At 44.5% G+C, this 15,129-nt stretch overlaps 1 protein-coding gene across 2 annotated transcripts in view; it reads right to left on the bottom strand.

Moving 5' to 3' along the window:
- FNIP1 (folliculin interacting protein 1) overlaps nt 1–15,129 on the bottom strand; it is a 130,276-nt gene that overhangs the window by 21,593 nt on the left and 93,554 nt on the right. For both annotated transcript variants that reach the window (XM_075344542.1, XM_075344544.1), the window contains 2 exons: nt 6,511–6,657; nt 2,110–2,279 (listed from right to left, as the gene is read on the bottom strand). In XM_075344542.1, the coding sequence (XP_075200657.1) occupies nt 2,110–2,279; nt 6,511–6,657 (317 nt within the window). The remainder of the gene's footprint in view (nt 1–2,109; nt 2,280–6,510; nt 6,658–15,129) is intronic.

Here is a 15,129-nt window from a genome sequence, read left to right as displayed (position 1 = left end):
AGTTCTGCAGCTGCTGTCTGCTTTCCTGCATACACTAGTTCTGCAGCTGTCTGCTCTCCTGCATACAATGAACATTTTGAAGAAGGTAATTACATCAGACCTTTTTTTTTTTCCATCAACAATCTTTAATGGCATTGTGCACTGATTAAAAACGCAGTGACCAAAAACGCAGCAAAAAACGCATCAAATCGCGGTAAAAACGCATGCGTTTTTATCGCGTTTTTTTAGCCGCGGGTGCGTTTTTTGAGACAAAAACGCACATAAAAACGCAGCGTGAAAAAAACGCCTAGTGCGCACATACCCTAAAAGACCAGTAGCTGGCAGCAGAAGAAGAAGACACTAGGAGCAACTGCATCCTCAGACTTTTGGATCTTAGGCTAGTTTCACACTTGCGTTGAACGGGATCCGTAGCATTGCATTGTGTGACGCATGCAACGGATGCGTTGCATATAGTGGCACAACGCATGCTACAGATCGTACAAAATAACGCAGTCCGTTGTAGTTTTTTTTCCTTGACTTTACACATCTGAGCATGCGCAGTTGTGTAAAGTCAGCTGCGTTAACGGAATCCGTCAAATGACGCATTCTAACGGAATCCGCCACCATAGGCGTCCATTATAAAAACAACGGACGCCTAACGGATTCCTGCAGATTGCGTTTTTTTTGACACTCCGCCAAGCGCAGAAAAACGTTCCATGCTGCGTTCAATCCGCTAGACGCAGCGTCAAAATAACGCCGCTGCGTCGTCTAGCGGATGCAACGCAGACACTTGCGTTACAGTGCGTCGTCCATACAACTCTATGGAGAATAGCGCGGTCCGTTAACGAACTGCGCTATTCTCCATAGTGACGGAATGCGCTGAACGCAAGTGTGAAACTAGCCTTAAAGCACCTCTAGCTTTACCACTAAAAGGATGGGTTGGGATATTAATAATATGTGCTATAACAAGTTATTAAATACTATCAACATAAATATGTGCTATAAACAAAGTTATTAAATACTAGCAACATAAATGCCAGCATCCCAAAAAGCTTCAATCGCAACCATATTGTCCCTGCACACAGTCACACTTGCAACTTGTAAGCCCTATGTAGTGAGCTCAGAGCAAGGGTGTCATTATGTCTCACACAAGAGTAACATGCCTGTTACTACTACTATTTCAGATGTAATGAGACCCTGTTGTGATCTCACTGCAGAACAAGTACAGGTTGAGCAGAGCAGACATAAATGTGATTATTGACACATCTCTAGATAGGCAACGTGCTGGGGGAGTGTGGGGGAAGAGAAGCAGTACAGCAGTGCTGACCATGCTATGAAAGGAGGAGAGGTGATAAAAGGGTTTGTAATGTGACACAGCTAAACTCTGCTGTGCTGCCTCTCACCCCCCCCCCCCTTATCTTTTTGAAAAGGTCTTTGTGATCTGTGCTCTCTAATCTTGCAGGAGGTTAGACCAGGGGATCAGAGGGGTCATTTTACATCTCAAACACTGAGAAAACTGCCCTAAGCTGCTTTCCTTTTCATTTCATTTTCCTTTGAATGATCAGCATAATATAAGTACACACACACACACACAAAACTCTGAGATGAGATATCGTGGCACTCTTAGTATAAGTTAGGGTGCACCGGAAGAGCCCAAATCCAGAAGATAATAAGTAAAGCTGGGCACTCCAAAATAAATGCAAAAGGTGAATTTATTTATGCAGTAAATTCAGGGAAAATTAAACACGTTTCGGTCCAGCATTAGACCTTCATCAGTTTCACGTGCTGCTGGAAGAGAGCTGCCTGCAGGTGGCATAGGAATAACAGCAGTGTCCACCGCTGCTGACAAGCCACAAATGCAGGCAGCTCTCTTCCAGCAGCACGTGAAACTGTTGAAGGTCTAGTACTGGACCGAAACGTCTGTTTAATTTCCACGGAATTTGCTACATAAATAAATTCACCTTTTGCATTCATCGTGGACTGTCCGGCTTTACTTCTTACAAAACTCTGATATGACCCACATGGAATAATAATTAAAAGAAAAAAAAAAACAAACTTCTCAGCTATTAAAATATAAGAATATGAAATATAAAATCAGACTCATCGGTAATAATGTCATATAGAACATACCCAGCTGAGCCCAGAGTGGGTTGTATGGATGAGTCTTTGCCAGCATGTCCACACTTTTTGATGAATGTTTTTCAAGAAAGATTTTAATAGGTGGTTGCCCATTGGGCATCACAGTGGGGACCCATGCCAGGTGATTTGTGAGGACAGCAGTGAGAAGAGCTGGAAGGAACCTGAAACAAGAAACACATCCTAAAAATGTGCCAATGCCCAAATATAATGTTATTGCTGATAACAGTACAGGAATTTACTGTAGAAAAGAAATGATCGCAGCGTACCAACTGGCAGCACAGCTCTCCACTCTGCTTAATCATGTGCTTACTAGCCTAAGGTAAGAACTGAGCTGATATGGTGATAACACTCAATCAATATTTAGCAGTGCTAATGAAGATATGTATGAAGGAAATTAACTGTTATTAACTCCCATTAGCAGAATGTGTTGATTTAACATTTCTCACGTCACCATGAAAGGCAATCACCCAGCTTACCGCCCTAACCCTGCATCAACTGTAGAAGGAAATATACGGGAATCTCCTCCTACAACCGCTGTAGCTACAACTTCTAATTTTATACCTAACGCAATGATAAAAATTATATTAAGTGTATAATCCCATGTAATCATAGCAGAAGGTCGCACGTCTCCAGCATCAGAAATGAAAGACTCGGCCTGTGATTAAACTGGTGGTTATGCCCTTAGTTTACTATGTGGTTTTCTGGGTTCCGTTATCTGACCATTTTATAAAAGAAGAAAATGTTGAGCATGATAAATATGTCAAACCTTCCAAAAATGACACATAACGGACCCAGCCTAGCCCCGGAAAAGATAATGGAGTGCCTCTGCTTCCTTCACATCACTTATGCAATAGATCCACTTAGGACATTAATTCCATTTGTCTATTCTTAAAACCGGGAAGACAAAACAGAATGTGAAACTAATGTGAACATAGCCGGACTCTTCAGTGGAAAAACGGGCCATAATACCAGATGGAATGCCCACAACCGTTAGTTTTCCATTTAGTAGTTTCAGTTTATTGGGACAACTGTCAGTAATAGCATAAAATAATTGTCACCCACAAGGTAATATCTGACTGTCCTGCTGCATACTGCCACCAGAGTGTGTGACATGGCAGAAAACTAAGAAAAATACCAATTAAAAGGAACTGTCCCATAAGCAACATATATCACCTAACCATCGGGAAGAGTCTGACTGCGGGGACCCGCACCATTTACAAGAACAGAGGTCTGAAAATGCCAGATGTGAGTGGTGTGGTAGAGAGAATTTCAGTTCCTATTCTAGGGCCTGTGGAAGTTCCAGTTCCTACACTACACAATCATACATTATCATCTATTCTGTATATAGGTGATGAATCCCTTTATTATCTATTCTGTGTATAGGTGAGGAATCCCTTTATTATCTATTCTGTATATAGGTGATGAATCCCTTTATTATCTATTCTGTGTATAGGTGATTAATCCCATTATCATCTATTCTGTGTATAGGTGATGAATCCCTTTATTATCTATTCTGTGTATAGGTGATTAATCCCATTATCATCTATTCTGTGTATAGGTGATGAATCCCTTTATTATCTATTCTGTGTATAGGTGATGAATCCCTTTATTATCTATTCTGTGTATAGGTGATTAATCCCATTATCATCTATTCGGTGTATAGGTGAAGAATCCCTTTATTATCTATTCTGTGTATAGGTGATGAATCCATTATCATCTATTCTGTGTATAGGTGATGAATACATTATCATCTATTCTGTGTATAGGTGATGAATCCCATTATCATCTATTCTGTGTATAGGTGATGAATCCATTATCATCTATTCTGTGTATAGGTGATGAATCCCATTATCATCTATTCTGTGTATAGGTGATGAATCCATTATCATCTATTCTGTGTATAGGTGATGAATCCATTATCATCTATTCTGTGTATAGGTGATGAATCCATTATCATCTATTCTGTGTATAGGTGATGAATCCCATTATCATCTATTCTGTGTATAGGTGATGAATCCATTATCATCTATTCTGTGTATAGGTGATGAATCCAATTATCATCTATTCAGTGTATAGGTGATGAATCCCATTATCATCTATTCTGTGTATAGGTGATGAATCCCATTATAATCTATTCTGTGTATAGGTGATGAATCCCATTATCATCTATTCTGTGTATAGGTGATGAATCCCATTATCATCTATTCGGTGTATACGTGATGAATCCCTATACATTTAGACTAGGCATGTACTAGTACTTTTCCACAAGGCTCCAGACAAAGTCCAAATATGCTTTTCATATACTGCAGGAATATACCCTCCTTTATTGCCATAAAAGAGAACATACAATCTGCTAACCTCTACCATGTGTACCACTTTAAAGCTAAAAAACATCACTGTCCAGTGTCCCATAAATAGAAGTACTTAATGGCAAAGTAATATGAAGATATGCAGCTAAATTAGGCAAGAATGATCGCAGTGAGAGTTGTGACCCGAGGAGCAAATATCTAACAAAATCTCACTCTGATACATAAGATGAGCTGCCCCGGTCAAGGCTGACAGATAATCTGCTCTGGCTAAAAGTACTCGAGGGGATATAGTAGCAAAAATAAGCCAGCTTCATTTACAGGCTATTTATTATGGCCACTTAAATCCTGCTGTCCACAAGCTTGAAATGCTTTGCAGTGACAAACAGCATACATCTACATCATCACATGCACAAATCAAAAATGGAGACAAAACATATCACAATACCGAATTACGATGTTCCTGTAAATAAGGTCAGGTTGTAAATTAGAATTAGATCATTTCTATCGCCCTTTATAGAAACATACTGGGGGAGTAATCAAGGCCTGACCGATACTGCTCCGAGCATTGGACTGTTTGCGCCTGTTTACACCAGACTGCTCTTTCAAGTCACAATAATGGACTACAAGCGGCTGTTTTATGTGGGAAATACGGTACTCAAGAAAATTTCACAGCCGGTAACATTCCCAAACCAGCTGAAATTACGTCTAGTGTTTGTACAACAGTTTTGCCCACCAGATTATCTAAAAATTAAAAAGGCGTGCAAGTTTTGATACAGATAGTTTTCACCTTAGTGTCCATTTAAAATCTATACATATACAAACTTAATGCGAATCTGCCAGCTCTGAAATCCTTTATTAAAACAAGTAAAAGGTCCTTGTAGGAGAACTTCAGATAACAGTAACCATACATTTTCCAAATATCAAGAGGTGCCACACCTTTACAAATCCCAAGAGAAGCCACACCTTTACAAATCCCAAGAGAAGCCACACCTTTACAAATCCCAAGAGAAGCCATACCTTTACAAATCCCAAGAGAAGCCATACCTTTACTTTACAAATACACAGTTTGAAGGTTTTGGAGAAAACATTCTTACACAGCCACTGTGCGAGAATGAGCCACTCAGAGAAACCCTTCCACAGTTTTCAACTCTAGAGGAAGGGTGCTCTAAACAACATGGCCATGCCCAAGGTGCTTCTCATATTTTGAGGCTAGCCACCCGACAGTTGCTGGGGAGGCAGTTTTGATAGAAGTAATCATAAGTTTGCCCTTCTTTGGCAGCACTAACCTTTGGTTTAGAAAACTGACTGACTTACGCTGCGCTCCATTTAAAGGGTTAAAGGGAATGTGTTAGTCGATTCATGCTGCAGAAACAATGGGCAGCATGAATCAGAGTCTAGCTAAGCAATTGCAGCCAGGTAGGTTTTTTGTCTGTTTATTTTATTTTTTTTTTTTTTAACTCTCAAGCGTTTTAGGGCAAACAATTTAAAGATCTGGCCATGGACTATACGAATATAAGAGACTAGTCCTCCATCCAGCTTCTTCCCGCTTTGCTCCAGTTGACTAAGAGGTCTCTCCCATGAGTGTGCATAGGATATGACAAACTGTGGAAGGAGAAGCGCAATAGGGTCTTTCCAAAATTAATGGGAAAGAAATTTAAAAGTGAACACTCACCTATAAAGGTTGTGCCAGTCATAACCCCTATACCAGTGAGGAATAACAACCCCTATAACAGCAAATAATTATCTCCCCGATTCTCTCCCTATTTCATGAGTGTACATAGGGAAAGACTTGTCAATCACCTAGAGTAATGCGGAGAGGAGGCAGCAGGGGGAGGTGGGGGATTAGTCATATCTCTGCCTATGGTCCTTGGCCGGATCTCTAAAATACGTTCTTTCTAAAATGCTGCAGCAGAATATAAAAAATAACCTCCCAAGTTCCCTTTAATGGTGGGTTGAATGAACAGAGGACAGCTGCAGTAAATCAGGCTTGATTTGCTGGCAGGTGAGAAATTAAAATGCACGTATCTGTAGTGGAAATTCTAAATAACATTTCTGTAAGTTGCCATCTACAAGTCCAACGTACTGATTTTTGGAGGTGTACTCCATTAGGAAGGCAAATTCTTTCATAAATCGCTGGCACAGGTGATTCTTCTCTGGAGATCCAGACATCATCGTCAGCCACACTGGTTCCGATATCCGAGGCATGGTGTACAGGTTACAGATTGTTGTCCTGCAAATTGAAACACAACTTGTCTTTAGATAACATGTTGGTTCATTTCACATATATAGTATGTGTCATACTTTCCCAGCAGGTTGTGTACAGAGGACACAGGGGACATTCATATCTAGAGCATAGGAAAATGACTTCCACATGATGAAATAAACAGGCAGAATTACAAACACTTCACAACGTAACCTAATCCAGATACCCTAGGTTTTCCGGTATCCCACAGTGAATTCTGTCCTATTATATCTATTTATTATTCCCAGCTGGACACCAGGGAAAGGAGGATTAAATGAAGTACAAGATCTAAAGGGTCTGACATAAAGGATTTGTTCTAGTCCTTAGAGCAGCCACTACTTTCCCATTCGCAGTGTTTGCTCTATTTCTCATGGAGAATTATATTTTCGATTCTTCACTTCCATGCTACGACACAGAAAGCGGCAGATTCTCTGTGCATCATATCCAAGAAGCGCATCATGGAATATTTAATCGGAAGAAATGCAAAGTACTCTGCTAGGGCAAACCGGCCGCATTTAAAGTCCATCTTTTTAGAAGGTGTTAAAGTATGTTTGCCCAGAGCAGATAGAGCGAGTCTTGTGATACATTATTTACTATTCTGGTAACCCTGGCTGAATCTGCAGCCGATAGAGTTTCCTCCAAGACAGATCAGATTGCGCTGGCTGCCCTCCAGCAGACATGTGACTGCAATAAAGGGAACCCTCCACACCAGAAGTGAGCGTACTAATGGCTCACGGACCAAGGGCTGGGCACAGCGGCTATGTGTACACAGGCGCACTCCATGTTCCCCTAGATATTTTAACTCCTTAAACAAACAGCTCTAACTACACTTTCATATGCTACATGGAAACTATAAAGGAAGACAAGGAGGCGTCTAGTAAAGGAAAAGGCCTTTTTCCACAAAGCTGTATATAAATGATCACTGCCTTCAGTATATCCTCCATGCTCTAATCTTTGTAATAGCGGATTATATGTGAGGATCTGACATTAATATGCCAAGGTTTATGGTACATGGCAAGAAACAATATACAATGATGACTTCTTCCATTAAAAACAGCTTATCCTTAATTACAACATAGTATAAAACGGACAATCGGGTCTCTGCGGTTTTCTACAATGCAACAATGCTCCTATTAACAATAGATTTGTAGTGTAAATGGCCGGATGAAACTGAACAGCAGCTTTATTAGAAAGGAATCATATAGATATCAGCCAGCTTCCTGTTAACCACATTACAATGAGCCACTTCAACACGATAAAGGCCCCTTTACACACTGCAATGTCACCAGTTTTGTGACGTAATAGCGACCTCCCCAGGAAAATTGCAGTGTGTGAAACGCATCAGCGAACTGGCTCCCGCTGTGAGGTCGCTGATCGCTACAAATCTTTCAGGACCATTTTTTGGTCCTTTGTTTCCCGCTGCGCAGCAAGCATCGGTGTGTTTGACACAGTTACAATGACTTTGTTAGCGACTTCCCTTTCAAATAGCTGCTTTGACACGTCCCCAACGACCAGTTAGGTCGTTCTGCAGGTCCGTATCGCTGCTGCATCATTGGCCAGGTCTGCCTGTTTGACAGCTCACCAGAGACTTTAAGCGATCCCGGCCAGGTCGGGATCGCTGGTGGGATCGCTAGAAAGTCTCAGTGTGTAAAGGGGCCTTAAGTCCTGTACTAAATAGGTGGTATCTGTTCAGCACACCAGTGGCCATGGATGCCATAATTGCCCTTCACAGACACAAGGGAACAATTTGCATTTTACCAGTGATGACTAAGGGGTACTTCTCACATAGCGAGATCGCTGCTGAGTCACAGGTTTTGTGCCGTACCAGTGATCTCATCAGCGATCTCGCTGTGTGTGACACTAAGCAGCGACATGGCCCCTGCTGTGAAATCGCTGATCGTTACACACTGTTCTTGCTCATTTTTTGGTCGTCGGGCTCCCGCAGGGCAGCACACATCGGTGTGTTTGACACCTTACCCAACGACCTCATTTGCGACTCACGTAGGCTTGCATCTTCGTTGTTTTCCGTGCCCTCTCTGTTCCGATTGTTGAGCGCAACTGCGTTCGGATTGGCCGCTTCCATTCACTGTACTGGCTGGTAGATCGCAGTACATTTCAGAGGGCTGAATTCACTTGTCCCGGACTGCGTGTAGCAGCAGATCGTAATACAGTCCATTCTGCATCGGGACTGTAGGATGGACAAGGATAGAGAAGGATGGAAGCGCTATTATGTTGTCTTTTCTTAAGGCAAGGCCGCCCAGTCACAACGCAGTTACAACCACCAATCGGAGCAGAGGGGGCGCGGAAAAGGCAATGTAGATGCACGCCTTTGTTACTAATCAAGATTTGAATTGTGCTATGTCACAGGGTCCCAGCGACAGCCGTATCGTTGCTGCTACTTTCCTTATCACAGGAGCAAGAGAGAAATGTGTTACCGTAGGGAGGAAAATGTGTTACCTCGGATAGCAATAGTTTTCCTGCTGGCTCCTCTGTATACTCACCTATTATAAGTGACTTGCGTGTCCTCCCTGGCCAGGAGCCTTGGTAAATGCCAATCATGAACTAGAGAAGCTCTCAATGATTGAACACGGCAATTACACAAAATATAGCAGGAGCACATTTACAAAATTTCAGTACGGGAACATTTTTTTTTTTTTTTAAACATCTAATTGTGAAACTTATTATTTCAAGATCAATTGTTTAAAATGTACTTAATTTGTGGGACAACCTTTTAAAAGTGCCTTTTGCATCTCATTAGTGCTCCTCTTCCATTACCATGCATAATGGCATTGCATCTTCAAGGCTTCTCTGCCTTCCTCATCAGTGTACTCTTTTCACGACCTTGAGATCCAAATACTATAGACAATTTCTAAAGAGTAGTCAACATCACCAGTCATCAGGTTTCCCTCTTCTAATTGTTGCCATTGACTTTCTACCAATCTGATTATTACATACTTGCAGCCCAGCGTAACTTAAATGAACTATGAACACCACCACCACCTGGTATATGAATGGGCGCCAAGTTGTTTGTTGGGCCAGCCCCTTTGCTCAGCACTCCTGATCATTTGGACCATTATTTATGCCTTTTTACACAAAAAAAATAAATAATCAGTCTCTTGCTCTCTCTCCATGCGCAAACCGAGGAAACAAAGAATCTCAGAAAGCTATGACAATGAACAGTGAAGTTGTGCTGTCCTGAGGAGTCATGGAGGGCATCTGAGGTTATTGGCTGCTTCAGGCCTCCAAGCTATTGCTTGATAGTTAAAGCCATCTGTCTGCATTCATACACCTCGTGAGTGGCAGTACTCAATTGCCGATAAACAACACGTGGCATGATTACTGCCAAAGTGAGGAAGAACCTGAATCCTAGGCTCATACCTATTTACCCCAAAGGAAATTTCATGTAGTATAGGTCAGTAACCAAGTGTCCTTGAGCTTAATGTACACAGCCAGCCAAAAATCTGATTGCAGGAGATTATGCTTTTGTCAATGTTCATACGCTAAATGCTGTTAAATTTAGACAGAGATTATGGGAAACAAGACCCCAAGTCCAGTGCTTGCCAAGATGTCTGACTATAAGCTTAGTACAGTCAATGTGTACACCTGCCATGGGTTTTATATCATGGGACTATGATCAACTATTTCAGGAAAAAAAAAACAAAAAAAAACAAAAAACTTAATGACAAAAAAAGGACTAATTAAAAAAAATAAAGAGAAATCTTTATATTAGCCACTTTATTTTTTTTATAAATTTTATAATTAAACTTCCTATTGTTTTAGTAAAAAGAAACATGGACAATAGTTGGATCCCAACCCTATCTTCTGTACTGAAGTGTCTAATGAGCTTGTATAAAGGACGTAGTGAAGGGAGGGGAGAAGGGTGAGCTGTGACATCACCTGCAGTGATTGGTGGATCCCATGTTATCAGCTGTGTATAGAGGTGTTACCTGTCACTGAAATGCTGTCTCTGATGATTAGAAAACTCTTCTAAACTCTTTTGGTACATGAATTTAGAGTCTAAAAAAAGCTGGTGTAAAAACTTACAAGACTACATGTTATATTTTTTTTTAATAAAGATTGTGATATGGTAAAAAATAAAAAGAAAACATGGCCAAAAAAAAAAAAAAGTGAATTCAACACAAAACCTGATTTTAACACTATCTGACGACAATGTCAATTTAATAAGGATTCCACAATAAAACGCAGAATTCCCAAGGGTTTCTATGAGCAGCATATACATGGTGTTATTTCTATAAAGAAAAAGTTTCCAAGAAGATTAGAAAAGGTGGATCCACAGTAAGAACCAACAAAGAGGCAGCTCACAGCACAACAGTCCATTGAGTAATGGAGGGTTTCAGAAATAGAGGGGGTAAGTGTGATCGGTGAAGAAGCGTCAGCTGGCACAATGGGGTTGTGTTTTAGTGTTCTACACACACACACACACACACACACACACACACACACACACACACACACACACACACACACACACACACACACACACACACACACACACACACACACACACACACACACACGGCATAACACTGCTGGAAATGTTGAGCAATCGGTAAGTGGCGCACACCGGCTGACAGAGGCGCTAAAGTGAATAGAAGCCATGAGTATAATGACTATGCCCCATCCTACATCACCAAGACTGCGGCACAAAATACAAGTCTGATGAATTGGGGCCTTGGTGTCTGGGATGTACTGCAATAAATAATTTAACATGAAAAAAATGAATGGCTTATGCTACTATTAGTAGGGGAAAAACTTAATAAAAAACAGTCTGCAAAAAATGTTGCTTAAAGAAGTTGTCCAGTTACCAAAACTGATTTTTTTTTTTCTGATAAATCTTGCTAATATGTGCCCCTCAACACATCTATTATGTTTTTTCAGCAAAATTACCTTTTATTGTGCACTAGCAGCACATGTTCATTGCTGGCTCCAGCTCTGATGGGGTTAATCTCTCCTCTGACTTCCTGTGTTCAGTTCCTACAAGTACCAGAATTCTTTGTGGCTCCAGGGCGGTGTCTAGCTTATCTAACACACCCACTGTGTGTAACACCCCACCCCCACTCTCCTCTCCACCCAAAGCCTCCTCCCTGCCTCTTCCCTGTGTGGATGCACTGAGAGCAATCACACAGAGACATCTGAAGCTGCCAGCTCTGCACAGCCAGGGGTGTGTGTGTGTGTGTGTGTGTGTGTGTGTGTGTGTGTATTAAATGTGCAGCGCATGCAACTGTTATTTTACCGGATCCTTCTGCAGCGGGACACAGAATTTATCGGCCAGCGTTGGAGTCAGCTGACTCCTGATCTCACAGCCCGTACACGCTGCAATGGCTGCAGGTGGGCTCCTTCACATGACCGTTCCGTTTGTCCTGGTCAGTTCCTGTTTTTTTGCGGCCCCACAGACAGGACCATCTTTTCAATGTCTTTTGTGTAGGATCAGATGGCACACGGTAGCACTTCCATGTGCATCCGATCCTACAAAAAAAAAAACCAAAAACAAAACATCGGATGCCGTATGTCCGCTCCGTTATTATGGAACATGTCCTATTCTGTTCCGTAATAACGAACCGTGACTCAATACAAGTCAATGGGTCCACAAAACTCCCGGAAGCAACGCAGAAACACTTCCGTGTGACTTCCATCGGGTGCCCGTGCAGTCAGTGTCCCGCTCCAGCCCCAGCCCCGCGGCTGCCCGCTCAGCAGTGTCAGCTGCGGCCCGCACTGCAGTGTCAGCAGCCGCAGGGATGACAAGCGCTACCGTCAGGTTAGTAAGTTCATTACCTACGGTGATGAAGTCCTGCCCTCCTGACATCAGCGGTCGTCACTGCCTTCTATGCCCGCCGCTTGTCACATCACCTCTCGCTGTCGACCCGAGACTGTGACTAGTGGTGACGACACGGGCCGCTCGTGATACTTGGTTTGTGAAGGTGGCGGTCATTGAACTCGGTGACAGCGCTGCTGTCAGGAGTTCAGCGATCATCGCAGGTAATATGCCTCGCTAACCTCCTGATAGCAGCACTCGTCATGCCCTGCAGTGACCTGGGCTGACCTCATGATGTTATCTCAGGTCACTGCACGGCTCTCCCAGCAAATAGGGAACATTCTGTTCTTCATTGACTGGGAAATTGACTATGGTATGGATCGTCGTGGGACCCCCTTGTATTACACCAGACCTGGATTTGTTTTTCTTTCTAATAAATTGGTGAAAGAGGGAATGTGTTGAGTGTTTTTTCAAATAAAAATGTTTGTTGTCTATTTTTTTTTTTTTTTATTACTGCCTGGGTTGGTGATGTCGGGTATCTGATACACGCCTGACATCACTAACTCCAGAGCTTGATGACAGGTGACATTACACATCTGGTAGTAACCCCATATATTACCACGTTTGCCACCGCACCAGGGCAACGGGATGAGCTGGGAAAAGCACCAGGACTGGTGCATCTAATGGATGCGCTACTTCTGGGGCGGCTGCAGCCTGCTATTTTAGGCTGGGGAGTGTCCAATAATGGTGAACCTCCCTAGTCTGAGAATACCAGACCACAGCTGTCCGCTTTACCTTGGCTGGTGACCAAATTTCGGGGGACCCCGTGTTTTTTGTTTTAAATTATTTAATTTAAAATAACAGCGTGGGGTGCCCTCTGTTTTGGATTACTAGCCAAGGTGAAGCTGCCAGCTGTGGTTTGCAGGCTGCAGCAGTTTGCTTTACCCTAGCTGGCTACAAAAGATAGGTGGACCGCATGTCATTTTTTTAATTATTTATTTTTGGCTAAATACAAGACTAAGCACCTTAATGCCACATGAAAGTCACAAAAGGGTGCCAGCTTAGAATATGCATGGGGGTGGGACATTATATATGTGTTTCTCATCTATCTATCTTTCTGTACTGACCATGCCAGGAGAGAGCGAGGGAAAAGAGAGAGAGCGAGCGAGGGGGGGGGAGGAAAAGAGAGCGAGCGAGGGGGGGGAGGAAAAGAGCGAGGGGGGGAAAGAGAGCGAGGGGGGGGAGGAAAAGAGAGCGAGGGGGGGGGAGGAAAAGAGAGCGAGGGGGGGGGAGGAAAAGAGAGCGAGGGGGGGGAGGAAAAGAGAGCGAGGGGGGGGGAGGAAAAGAGAGCGAGGGGGGGGGGGAGGAAAAGAGAGCGAGGGGGGGGGGAGGAAAAGAGAGCGAGGGGGGGGAGGAAAAGAGAGGCGAGGGGGGGGGGAGGAAAAGAGAGCGAGGGGGGGGGAGGAGGAAAAGAGAGCGAGGGGGGGGAGGAAAAGAGAGCGAGGGGGGGGAGGAAAAGAGAGCGAGGGGGGAGGAAAAGAGAGCGAGGGGGGAGGAAAAGAGAGCGAGGGGGGAGGAAAAGAGAGCGAGGGGGGAGGAAAAGAGAGCGAGGGGGGAGGAAAAGAGAGCGAGGGGGAAGGAAGAGAGCGAGGGGGAAGGAAAAGAGCGAGGGGGGAGGAAAAGAGCGAGGGGGGAGGAAAAGAGAGCGAGGGGGGAGGAAAAGAGAGCGAGGGGGGAGGAAAAGAGAGCGAGGGGGGAGGAAAAGAGAGCGAGGGGGGAGGAAAAGAGAGCGAGGGGGGAGGAAAAGAGAGCGAGGGGGGGAGGAAAAGAGAGCGAGGGGGGGGAGGAAAAGAGAGCGAGGGGGGGGAGGAAAAGAGAGCGAGGGGGGGGAGGAAAAGAGAGCGAGGGGGGGGAGGAAAAGAGAGCGAGGGGGGGGAGGAAAAGAGAGCGAGGGGGGGGAGGAAAAGAGAGCGAGGGGGGGGAGGAAAAGAGAGCGAGGGGGGGGAGGAAAAGAGAGCGAGGGGGGGAGGAAAAGAGAGCGAGGGGGGGGAGGAAAAGAGAGCGAGGGGGGGGAGGAAAAGAGAGCGAGGGGGGAGGAAAAGAGAGCGAGGGGGGGAGGAAAAGAGAGCGAGGGGGGGAGGAAAAGAGAGCGAGGGGGGGAGGAAAAGAGAGCGAGGGGGGGAGGAAAAGAGAGCGAGGGGGGGAGGAAAAGAGAGCGAGGGGGGGAGGAAAAGAGAGCGAGGGGGGGAGGAAAAGAGAGCGAGGGGGGGAGGAAAAGAGAGCGAGGGGGGGAGGAAAAGAGAGCGAGGGGGGAGGAAAAGAGAGCGAGGGGGGGAGGAAAAGAGAGCGAGGGGGGAGGAAAAGAGAGCGAGGGGGGAGGAAAAGAGAGCGAGGGGGGGAGGAAAAGAGAGCGAGGGGGGGAGGAAAAGAGAGCGAGGGGGGGAGGAAAAGAGAGCGAGGGGGGGAGGAAAAGAGAGCGAGGGGGGGAGGAAAAGAGAGCGAGGGGGGGAGGAAAAGAGAGCGAGGGGGGGGAGGAAAAGAGAGCGAGGGGGGGGAGGAAAAGAGAGCGAGGGGGGAGGAAAAGAGAGCGAGGGGGGAGGAAAAGAGCGAGGGGGGGAGGAAAAGAGAGCGAGGGGGGAGGAAAAGAGCGAGGGGGGAGGAAAAGAGAGCGAGGGGGAGGAAAAGAG

Source organism: Anomaloglossus baeobatrachus, chromosome 4 (genome assembly GCF_048569485.1).
Source record: "Anomaloglossus baeobatrachus isolate aAnoBae1 chromosome 4, aAnoBae1.hap1, whole genome shotgun sequence".
Taxonomy (NCBI): Eukaryota; Metazoa; Chordata; class Amphibia; order Anura; family Aromobatidae; genus Anomaloglossus; species Anomaloglossus baeobatrachus.
The sequence above is the reverse complement of the archived record's forward strand: the minus strand, read 5'-3'. Positions and strand labels throughout refer to the sequence as shown.